The 12,179-nt window shown below is 36.2% G+C and overlaps 2 protein-coding genes across 9 annotated transcripts in view; one reads left to right on the top strand and one right to left on the bottom strand.

Annotated features, from left to right (window-relative positions):
* The window catches only part of HECTD1 (HECT domain E3 ubiquitin protein ligase 1), a gene marked incomplete at its 5' end in the record, with an annotated part of 90,181 nt that extends 82,910 nt beyond the window's left edge, over positions 1–7,271 (top strand). For all 8 annotated transcript variants that reach the window (XM_079700619.1, XM_079700618.1, XM_079700614.1 and 5 more), the window contains 7 exons: positions 958–1,095; positions 1,374–1,981; positions 3,214–3,292; positions 3,418–3,511; positions 4,212–4,362; positions 6,062–6,206; positions 6,318–7,271. In XM_079700619.1, coding sequence (XP_079556745.1) covers positions 958–1,095; positions 1,374–1,981; positions 3,214–3,292; positions 3,418–3,511; positions 4,212–4,362; positions 6,062–6,206; positions 6,318–6,455 — 1,353 coding nt within the window. In that variant the 3' untranslated portion in view covers positions 6,456–7,271. The remainder of the gene's footprint in view (positions 1–957; positions 1,096–1,373; positions 1,982–3,213; positions 3,293–3,417; positions 3,512–4,211; positions 4,363–6,061; positions 6,207–6,317) is intronic.
* A 2,741-nt stretch (positions 7,272–10,012) lies between these two features.
* AP4S1 (adaptor related protein complex 4 subunit sigma 1) overlaps positions 10,013–12,179 on the bottom strand; it is a 43,660-nt gene continuing 41,493 nt past the window's right edge. The window contains exon 6 of the mRNA XM_079700006.1: positions 10,013–10,536. Within this exon, the coding sequence (XP_079556132.1) occupies positions 10,408–10,536 (129 nt within the window). The 3' untranslated portion in view covers positions 10,013–10,407. The remainder of the gene's footprint in view (positions 10,537–12,179) is intronic.

Raw genomic sequence — 12,179 nt, 5'->3', positions numbered from 1 at the left:
ATGTTGTAGCAAATGGCGGTAAGAAATTCAGTATATTTACTGCAGAAATGTTATTGTGGGCATTGTTGATTATATCCTATATACATATTATTCCTTATATATGAGAGACAAGGAAAGAAATACCTCTCCTGTCACAGATGTCAGCCACCTGGTTTGTTTATTTTTGGATCACAGACTGATTATGATAAATACAATACATCTCTAGAAAATTTATAAGGCTTATGGTTTTCACTTTAAAATTTCTGTGCCTGGGACTTCCCTGGCGGCCCAGCGGTTAGGACCCCGTGCTTCCACTGCAGGGAGCACAGATTCAATCCCTGTCTGGGGAACTAAGACCCCATGTGCTGCCAGTTCACACCCCCACCCCCAAAACAAGAATTTTCTGTGCCTTCATCTTATTCTTCTTACCCATATAGTCCTCTAACCCAGATAATTCTCAATTATTATTTTTTTTTTAACATGCACTGTGTGTTTTTGTAAGCTGCCTCAAATAATTTTTGGAATACATGGAGTATGGATAAAAAACCTTTAAAGTGATTGCCTAAAGTCAGAAATAAGTGGAAGAGTTTAGGTTTTGGTGTCACATAGACACACGTGTGCATGCACACACACATAAATCTGTATACCATCATTTCCTCAAGCAAATGATATATAACCTCTTTATCTGAAATTTGGTTTCCTTTGGTATGAAAGGACATGTTAATTTATTTTGTAGGTTTGTTGCGAGAAGTAAGTTGATGCATGGACAGTGCTCACCACAGTGTTTAAATATGGAATAGTGTACAACAAATCAAATTTCTCTTTAGAAAAACTGGAATAAAAACTTCTGTGTGGCTTATATTATACCGCTACTATAAAAAAAAAGTATATTACAGTAGGACTGGCTTTTGGCAAGAATGGGATCATTAAAATTTTTTTAAGCTTACTTTCCCCCATAATTTATTTGTTCATGTTTAGGTTGAATTTTTAGGAGAAGAAGGAACTGGCTTGGGGCCCACATTAGAATTTTATGCTCTGGTGGCAGCAGAATTCCAGAGAACTGATTTGGGAGCTTGGCTTTGTGATGATAACTTTCCAGATGATGAATCTCGTCATGTAAGATATACTTCCCATTTTGTGATTTGATTTGCGATTCTGCTTTTAGAAGGTTAAAAATCATTTATGCTTCCAGAATGTAAGCCAGGTTTTCTGACTCTACTTTTATTATTGAATAATCCTGATATTATTAAAATGCTTTTAAAGGGTAAAATTTAGTCTATAAAACCTATTTAATAAAATGTGTTTATAGATACTTTTAGATAGCTGAATTAAGATGTTTAATGTTTATGGATCTTTTCATTTTTTTTTTTGCATTTCTCCCTCTAAAAAATTAGGTCGATCTTGGAGGTGGATTGAAACCTCCTGGATACTATGTTCAGAGATCATGTGGACTGTTTACAGCTCCATTTCCACAAGATAGTGATGAGCTTGAAAGGATCACAAAACTCTTTCATTTCCTTGGAATTTTCTTGGCCAAATGCATTCAAGACAATAGACTTGTGGACTTACCTATTTCTAAACCTTTCTTTAAACTTATGTGTATGGGTGACATTAAAAGCAATATGAGTAAACTGATTTATGAGTCACGAGGTGATAGAGACTTACACTGTACTGAAAGTCAGTCTGAAGCCTCTACAGAAGAAGGTCATGATTCACTCTCAGTAGGAAGCTTTGAAGAGGATTCAAAATCAGAATTTATTCTAGATCCCCCCAAACCAAAACCCCCAGCTTGGTTTAATGGAATTTTAACTTGGGAAGACTTTGAACTAGTAAACCCACACAGAGCCAGATTTTTAAAAGAAATTAAAGACCTTGCTATCAAGAGGCGCCAGATTTTAAGCAACAAAGGTCTTTCTGAAGATGAGAAGAACACAAAATTACAAGAACTAGTGCTGAAGAATCCATCAGGTTCTGGGCCTCCACTTAGCATAGAGGATTTAGGGTAAGCTTTATATATATATATATATATATATATACTTTTCAGCCTAATGGATGAATAAATTCTAAAGCTTTTGTTCCTTTGTCTTCATGGATATGCAATATATGAATATACAGTCTGTTAACAATAATAAGATGCTTTAGGAAATATCGATATTTGATTTGATCCTTTGATTTGTTAATATTATAAAGAGAGCAGGGGCCTCCCTGGTGGCGCAGTGGTTGAGAGTCCGCCTGCCGATGCAGGGGATACGGGTTCGTGCCCCGGTCTGGGAGGATCCCATATGCCGCGGAGCGGCTGGGCCCGTGAGCCATGGCTGCTGAGCCTGCGCATCCGGAGCCTGTGCTCCGCAACGGGAGAGGCCACAACAGTGAGAGGCCCGCGTACCACAAAAAAAAAAAAATAAATAAAAAAAAAAAAAAAAAATAAAGAGAGCACTCAGAATACCAGAATATAGTTTATTAATCATCAGACGTCTGAAAGATTATCTGATTTATCAAATGTGGTAACTATATATATCTTGTATAAACAGTCCAAAGCCAATAATATTTTGACAAATTCATTAGCTAATTGATATATATAGCCTACTTGAAAAACCTCAGAATAGTTTGCTTTGTATGTAAGTGTTATCCCCAGTGGCTGCATTAACTAACTCAGATGCTGTAGATCTTTTGATAAAATTCTATTAATTTATATACATGTAATTATTATACCCTTGGTATGTTAAACTGATTTTGGATTGACTGCAAGGCTTTGCTGTCTTTTTTTTCCTTCCTTCCTTTCCTTCTTTCTTTGATGATAACGTTGAGAAGTTGTGTTTGATAAGTTGTTCATATGTTCAAGGTTTGACTTGAGGCAGGGGTAAAAACAGAGCATGAACAACTTTAGTAAAAAAAAAATAGTTTCTTTTGCAAAAAAAAAAAATCTTGTAAACATGTTGCTACCATAATTCATTACAAAAATCCATAGTTGATTAATTTTGTGCCTAAGGAGGAAGTGAAACATGAAAGATGATGTTTCATGAAATGCTTGCAAAGCCAGGTTTGGTAAACAGTTGGCCAAATAGTTTTTGTGCACACAGTTTTGCACTTTAAAAGGCCCCATACTTAATATCTAAGCTGGTATAATGATTTTGTTATTGTTGGGGGAGGTGCTCATGGTTTTGGCGGCAGTGTTTTAAAAATTAAACACCAATGGTAGCTGAATGTTAATCTAATCCTTTTCTGTCCTCCCAGTTTAAATTTCCAGTTTTGCCCTTCCTCAAGAATATATGGTTTTACAGCTGTGGATCTCAAGCCAAGTGGTGAAGATGAGGTACAAATTTTGCTTTTGATATATTTGTAAGTCTAGAAAATTCCTCTTAATGAGGCCAGTTGTACTAGGCGCTACTGAAATATTCCTAGCTATTAACAATTACGTTGATAAATTTTCCTTTGCAGATGGTAACAATGGATAATGCAGAAGAATATGTGGATTTGATGTTTGACTTTTGTATGCATATGGGTATTCAGAAACAGATGGAAGCCTTTAGAGGTAATTTTTAAGGCTCTTTAGTTGAATCCCTCTCCTTTTACTTTGAGACAGCTGAAATTAACGTACTGCTATGCTCAAAAATTGCTAGTAATCTCTAGATTTGCCCTCTAGTTTTTTGTCTTCCCAACAGTTAGGTCCTGCAGAGTACTCAGAATAGGTTGGAACATTTTCAAGCTGTAGCATACCCTCAGCTTGGTCCTCCTGAGTAATGAGGGACACACTTTTGGCTTCTGTTTTTTCATTTGTAAGTGGATATAATATTGTTGCGTACTTCCAATATTACATGATCAAGATGAGTTAAACTATGTTAGAACCTAAATTCTTCAAATAAAGATTGATGCAAAATACATTGGACTGTTTATCACTTACTAGTTTTAAATGAGAACATAGCCTTGGCTGGCTTGTATGACATAAGAACTGATTGGGAAATTATTAGAATTTGGCTACTGACCATAGTGTCTGAATATTCTCTCCCTGTCTACATTTGTGATAATAAGCAAAAATTTCTGTACTTAAAACCCTAGCACAGTTTTTATTTCAAGCTATTTTCATTTATATTTGCTTTTTCAAATATTTATTAATATTTATCTTCTGTCCATTTAGTTGAGTATCTTGATTTGAAATTTGTTATTTTGAAATTATAACTTAGAAACTGAGTTGTGTATTTTGTTTTTGTTTTTTTGCTGTGTGTGTAATGTAGATGGGTTTAATAAAGTTTTTCCAATGGAGAAATTAAGTTCCTTCAGCCATGAAGAAGTCCAAATGATTCTTTGTGGAAATCAGTCGCCATCCTGGGCAGCAGAGGATATTATTAATTATACTGAACCTAAGTTGGGTTATACACGTGATAGGTATGTGTTGGTTATTTTCTAAGATCAACAAATTGTTTATGTTCCAAAATCAAATGGCAGGTTCTCTAAATGACTCAGTGAATTATATGCATAAAATGAGAAAGGAGTTAAGTCTCACCGTTACTAAGATGTATATTCACTGATAAGGCTGAGTTCACACAAAAAGTCATCTTGGCTGATGTTAACATTCCTTTTCTCACTGTGTTTTAACTGTTCATCATTTTAAAAATTGGGTCATTTGTAAACCCTTAGGCTTTATTGCTTTTATATTAACCTTTATTTTCAAATAATTTCAATCTTATAGAAAAGCTGAAGAATAGTTAAGAATTCCTATATATCCTTTACCAGAATCACCAGTACTTAACATTTTGCTGTATTTCTTTTACACTATCTCTTTATACACACACACACACATACATATTTTCTGAACCATTTGAGGATATGTTGCATATATCTTGTACCTTTACTCTGTAATACATTAGTGTACATTCCTCAGAATATGGCCATACTCCCACGTAGCCATACTAGTTAGCAAAATTTGTGATTCCATACTATTAGCTAATCTATAGTCTACATTCCAGCTTTGTTGATTATTCCAGCGATGTCTTTAATAGCACTCACTTCACTCCCATTCTCCTCCATCAGGAAATTGTATTTAGTTGTGATATGTTTTTTTTTTTTTTTTTTTTTTTTTTTTTTGCGGTACGCGGGCCTCTCACCGCTGCGGCCTCTCCCGCCGCGGAGCACAGGCTCCGGACGCGCAGGCCCAGCGGCCATGGCTCACCGGCCCAGCCGCTCCGCGGCATACGGGATCCTCCCAGACCGGGGCACGAACCCGCATCCCCTGCATCGGCAGGCGGACTCTCAACCACTGCGCCACCAGGGAGGCCCTGTGATATGTTTTTAATCAACAGTTCCTCGGATGTTTTTTCTTTCGTACCACTGACATTTTTTAAGACTGTAAGCCCTGTATTTTTTTTTTAAGTTTTCAAATGTAAATGAGAAAGTATTATGATTTTAAATTTAAGTGACATTGTATATATAGTTTTTTTTTAAGTATTAAAGTTTTTATTGAAGCATAACAGAGAAGTACACAAATTGCACATACATCCTGGAGAATTTTCACAAAATGGACACACCTGTATAATTGGTACCCAGAACAAGAAACAACTCTAGAAGTCCCCATCCCCATCTTATTCTTTTCTAGTCATTAAACCACTATTCCCATCGATTAATTTTGCTTGCTTTTTGAACTTTAGTAAATGAAATCATGAAGTATGTATTCTCTAAGGTCTGGTTTCTTTTATTTAATACTATAATTATGAAATTCATCCATGTTGTAGCATATAGTGATACTTTATTTCACTGTTAACAAAAATGTATTATTTCAGATCCCTGTTGCTAGTTTAGCCATATTTGGGTGAATTATGCATGTTCATCTTGAGCTTTTCTGATTTGCTGCCTTTGTTGCATATTTGATTCCTATACTCCATCAGTGTTTCAGTCTATCTGTATCAGTCTTTGAAGGATATTTTTCAAGTAGTTTGTATCCGCTTATTTCATACTTACCCAAGAGTCTCTAGACAGTGTTGTTCTTCCAACACGCGGATATTCGTTTTTAGGGTTATTGCTGGCTTATACAGTAATGGTAGTATTTTTCATTTAAATCAGCTATCAATATAACTTTTTCTTCTTTTAGCCCAGGTTTCCTTAGGTTTGTGAGGGTTTTATGTGGCATGTCTTCAGATGAGAGGAAGGCATTCCTGCAGTTTACCACTGGTTGTTCAACTCTACCCCCAGGTGGACTGGCTAACTTGCATCCCAGGCTCACAGTTGTACGCAAGGTACAAACTCTAGCTACTGGGGAATCTAAATGGAATTAAGATACTTAAGGATTGAAAGAAATACATATTTAAAGTCATGGTCTTCTGTTATTTTCACTTCTATTTCTGTAGGTTGATGCTACTGATGCAAGCTACCCATCAGTGAATACATGTGTACATTATCTAAAGTTGCCGGAATACTCTTCGGAGGAGATCATGAGAGAGCGCCTGCTAGCTGCTACAATGGAGAAAGGCTTTCATCTCAACTGAGCTTTGAAGTGCAATGGGAGATATCAGAGACTTAAAATTCTAGTGAAGCCTCTTGTGTTTGTGTGCAGAGAAGTATATGATCCTCCATGCTAATGACACTTGCCTTTTTTCCACCATTAAGGCTTTAAGAACACATGGAATAAGTTCGTTAGCTGCTAATGACAAAACAAATCCTTTAACTATCCAGCCAGCAAGTATATAGCACAGAACACTTTGTGTTGCTACAAGGGCTCATGTGACTGGAATTAGGTGGTCCTACTTGACTGTTCCAAAGAGCAGCTTCTCAGATCTTCAGTGTTCATTGGTAAATTTCTAACAGTGTATTTGTGTAAAGTTTGTCATTTCATACTTCATACACTACAGTTGCCATCACTGATGCCTGTTTTGCTGGCTTTTAAGCTACTTGGTCAAAAATCCTGCTTCCTTAAAACATAGAGTTAATGAGCATCTCAAGCTTTTTCTTTTCCTTTTTAATGATGCCTGCACTATCAGAGTATATCTAGAGTTCTCTCTTTTGTTTGGCATATAATCATGCACAGCCTTTTTATTTCTTTGAGGTGGGGAGTATATTTTTATTTCCTAAATGCCATACTATAAAGATCAAATTCTTAAGTGTGTTTGTGCAGTTCAAAAATAAAGATATATTAAGGGGGGGGAGAAAACACTGGTTTAGGTGCAAGGCACACTTAAAGCAAGTTTTACTTTTGGTTGTATTTTCTTTGTATATTATAAACATTTATTTAACTTGTTGCAGTTTGAAGTAAAAAAATTTCCAAAATGTATTCTCAACAATAATCATTAAAATGTTTGCAGCGTACAAAACTGTGTCATGTGAATGTTTCACTGCAGCCATCAGACCTAAGAGCTTAACTGTATACTTTTCATTTTGAATCATTGAGATATATAGTTTTTTGAAATTACTACATGAAGAAATGTATTTTTCTGTGTAAATACACTTACTGAAACTGGAAAGCTAGGAGAAATATATGTTCACATGCTTGTGATCCAACTCTTGTGTTCTGTCTTTAAAGTATTCTTCAGGTAAAAATAGCCAAGTTATTTGTGTTAACTTTTTAAACACCAAATATGCTACTTACCATTGTATCTTCAGCGATGTGTAAGTCTAAGATCCAAGAATGATTTTTGAATGTTGTGTTAGTGTGAAAAGAAACCACTGGGATAATGCTATTTCCTGGTTTTGAAAAGGGGCTATATTTCCATTTTCCTGTGACTTAGCATATCTATGCATCTAGGTAAAAGAAATGTCACTAGGTCTGATTTAGCCAAATGGATTTTATAGGCGTGAAAAGCATTTTTTGGAATTGCCCACAATTTACCTGTTTAAAAGATATGTTCCCTTTCTACATTAGAAGAGATTTCTCCCATTGCAGTCAATCATTTGAGTAGTGTTTCTGTTCTCTGCATGAGAATGTTGTGAGTATGTAATCAGAGGCAGCATTCACATAATTTACCTTACTGTTAGCTTCACAGTTCTCTGCGAGAATAAAAGTTAAAATAAAACATAATAGCAATATTTAAACGTATGACCTATGCTTTAATCCAGAAAACAGTGGTGGCGATTGTCTCAATACATGGATGCATGACTAGAACTTTACACTAGCAGTAGAATTAAAATCCAGTTTATGTGTATTATTTAAGTCTCTAAAATGTCTGTCAATAGCCAGCTTTTACCAAGACTAGTCTAGCACAGGGGTCAGCAAACTGTGGCCTGCCGTTTGCATTTGTATGGCCCATGAACTAAACATGGTTTTTAAATTTTTAAGTGGTTGAAAAAAATAAAAATAATAATATCTTATGTGAAAATTTTATGAAATTCAGATTTGTGTCCATAAAGAAATAAAGTTTTATTAGAACACAGCCATGCTGACTTATTTATGTATAATCTATGGCTCTTTTTTGCACTACAGTGGCAGAACTGAGTGGTTACAGCAAAGACCGTATGGGCCACGAAGCCTAGACTATTTACTGTCTGGTCCTTTGCAGAAAAGGTTTGCTGAATCCTGGTCTAGCACATTGCTACAGCAGGTAAAGTTGATGAGTCTTATACAGTGAGTAACTCTGAAATGTCAGGAATCTTCCTGTAGAACTAAAAGTCCAAGAACAAGGTAAAGCTGACCAGTCTGAGACATAAATTTCATGAGTCTGAAAATCACTTAAAGCTGGTAGTCACAGTTCAGCAATAAACCTGAAGTGAGATGATGACACAGCCTGTCACACAACAGATAGTCACATTAGAGTTCACTTTGTGTATAAGTCAAGTACTGTGAGACATCTACTTGGGTCTTCACATACACTAGCCTCTGGAGTATTTTTTCCAGTGGTATCTACCTAGTATTTTTTTAAATTATTATTCTCTCAAGGTACTAAAATCTGTGCCAAGATGTTATCTGAATGCTATTTTGGTGTGACCCCAAAATTAATTTTATTCACTCCCTAGTTACTTCTGGTGTACCAGTTTCAGCAGTTACCCGAATGTGCTACTGATTAAGTGCCTACCAACTAGGCCAGTGTTTCCCAACTAATTATGTCAGAAAGACCTCCAAAGCACTTTGATTTAGACTGGGCTTTCCCCAGACCTTGGCTACTTAATGCATACCATTCACTGTTCTGGCAGGTCAGAAGCCTTTCCTCTGCCTTCCTGAATGAGTCCAGAACAATTAAGCTTTGCTTCTGGAGTCCATTATTGACTGGTTGCCTGGTAGATGCAAACTTTGAAATATGTAAGTGAAGTTTTAGAAACACAGAGAACTTAAACAAAATCCCTCCTATACACACACACACACACACACACACACACAACACACACACACACGAGAGAGGGAGAGAAATCAAACAGTACTGAATGAATTACTGCCTAGAGTGCCCATTTACGTCCTCTTTTGCAGGACAGAGTGTTGTAGGTGAAAGAACTCTTGGAATTCCATAGGATGGCACAATATCTTCATGTATCAAGACTATATTTCTGTGTCCTCCAATGTACTTGCCCTCCTACCCTAACATGCACATGAACATGCTTTTACTTAAGACAGCTCTGTATCTCCTACTGTTACAAAGCAAAAGCATATACACAGAAAGGTTTGGGAGGATCAGAGCATTGCTCTTCTATAGTGACGTAGCAGTTTTCTTTGCTTCAGCACATTCCAGGAGAAGGGGTTGAAGGAATAAAAGGGAGGGGAAGACGGAGTCATTTCATGGCAACCTGAACAGAGATGTTCTCTTGCATTTTTTTTAAACTTTGAACTAAATTTCATTTACAAATAAGTTTACTACTAAGACTAACTCTTCACAATATGGCATGTAGGATAGCTGTAAGGGTTGTCTTAACGATTCATTATTAGGTAGTAACATTCTCTATAGAGTTAATTACATGATGTCATTGTAATTGCCAAGTACCCATAAAATGGATATCAGGCTTTTAGAAACTGGCAAAGAATATTTGATTCTGCAATTTTCATTAGGTACACACATTTTGACTTTTTAAGGAAAAAGATAGCATTCAGAAAACAGTATTATTCAAAGTGCTATGCATGTTCAAGTCAATTTTAAAAGTTTATTGGCCAATAGGTGCCACATTTTCTTCCCACCCCATGATGCTGTTCCTGAATTTATCCCTTTGCAAAGGGAAGCAGAGACCAAAAGAGTTTCCCTCAGTACTCCACAAAATCTAAATAAGTGAGAAAAAAAATGCTTCAGAAAATAAAACTTGTCTCTCCGTTTAGAGAAAAATTTTCTTTGTGCCTCATGTTTTAAAATACAGTTTTGTTTTCCATTTAGGAACTGTGGAAAACACCTATTTAAAATGTCTTTGGAAGGACAGCCCATTTTGCAGTGTTTGGTCTTCCAGATTCTTTTGGGCTAGTGATGTTGAGAGGTATTCCATGGTGTCCTCATTTCCTGTAAGTCGATGGTGTCTGGCAGAGCCTTTCTGTTTTCAGCTGTCTGACATCTTATCAAGAATTAGTAGAGGGGCAAGAATTCTTGCCCGATTCGTTTCCACAATGCAGCCATTTAACACCATCTCATCCAAAATGATGTGTACTTTATCCAAATTAAACATTATCTAGGGTCATATTAAGGAAATTAGTTACAAAAATGTTAACATTCAGTAAATAGTAACTTATGACTTTGCCTGGAATTTTTCCAGTGTAAATTAGTCTAAGTGTGAAGGTTTTTTTTTTTAACAGAATCCCTGAAATTAAATTTAAAATTGGTATTTATATTAGAAATTATTACCTTCATGTACACATATATACCTAATTTCACCTTGGTTAGGCTAACTGGACAATAGACATAGAAATGGAACAGCTATACCTTTTAACCAGAGGGAGACGGAATCTCTACTAAGAGCTGGAGAACAAAGCAAGTAAATTTTGGTAAGAGTGTGACCTGACCTCAAGAACAATGTCTTCCCAGACAATAATAACAACAGTAATAGCCATGACTTATTGAATACTCATTATGTTCCAGGCATTGTGTTGAGTGTTTTACATGTATTATTTCAGTCTTCTCTATGACTCGGTGATGTACATGGTAACATTATCCTCGTTTTACACAGGAACAAACAGGCTCAAAGCCATTGCCTACAGTCACATGGCTAGTAATTGTCAGAGCTGGAATTTAAACCGAAAGTTTGAGCTTAACTGCTCTGCTTCCAGACTTCCCAGGAGAGGCCTGAGGCTGCTGAGTATACATCCTCCCACCGCCCTCAAACCTCCACCCCAAAACAAATGCCTTTACAATACTGCACCTTGAGCATCTTTTGTGTCAGACAGGCTAAAGAAAAAAATAACCACGAGGAGAAATGAATGAAGAAAAGGCAATGCTGACTTAATTCCCAAGGAGATAAAAATTCCGATTTTCAAGAGACTACCTCTTATAAATGGAGCATTTTAAAAATACTCATTTGAGAATTATGGAGCCACTTTAGCTTACTGACGTTCTTATTGGAAAGTTAGTACAGGGCATGGGAGAAGAAAACACTGTTAGACTATGATGTCTAGCTAATTAGAATGAGCCAAGTCCTTCCTCCAGTAGTCCCTTCATTTGAGTACCTAACTCTTCTTTTGTGAAATTGAACTGGAAGAGAGAACTGACCTGTTCTGGAAGAGAGAATTTAACTCTTGAGAGTGAAGATGATAATGGTTGAACGTTTCTAAATTCTATGCTTTACTATCTTAAGTTTCCATCACTAAAGAGCACAATCTTCGTCTGTTTAGAAAAAAACAGAACAAAAAACAGCTGACAGATTGTTTCAAAAAGACAAACTTCATTCAACAAGCGAGTGATTAAATGCACTATGGGAGTTCATAATTAGTGAATCTTTGTAAAATGAGCCATTACCACCTGATTTTTCTTCCCAATAATTCCAGATGTTCAAGTCTATTGTATTTGTGTGAAGTACATCTATAGAGAATGAGACAATCCTGTGAATGACTTTTAAGTTTCTATTAGGCTTTGTGTTAATACCTCATTAAGCTCTGTGCAAATAGTCCTCCAGCAGAATAAACTTTTTCAGAAGCCCATAGGAACTGTCCTTAAGTGACCCAGAAAAAAAAAAGCTTTACTCTGTTACACCTATTAATAATGTCTTCCAATTAGATGGATGATTGCTTTGTCCATGGCCAAATTGGGACTGGAATATTAGGCGCTTGACTTAATCCTCTTCACCAGACCCAGAAGCCAGAACTTAGAAGCCAGGACAAG

The sequence above is a fragment of the Hyperoodon ampullatus genome (assembly GCF_949752795.1).
Source record: "Hyperoodon ampullatus genome assembly, chromosome: 3".
Taxonomy (NCBI): domain Eukaryota; kingdom Metazoa; phylum Chordata; class Mammalia; order Artiodactyla; family Ziphiidae; genus Hyperoodon; species Hyperoodon ampullatus.
Note: the sequence above shows the minus strand (reverse complement) of the source record. Positions and strands in the feature narration are given on the sequence as shown.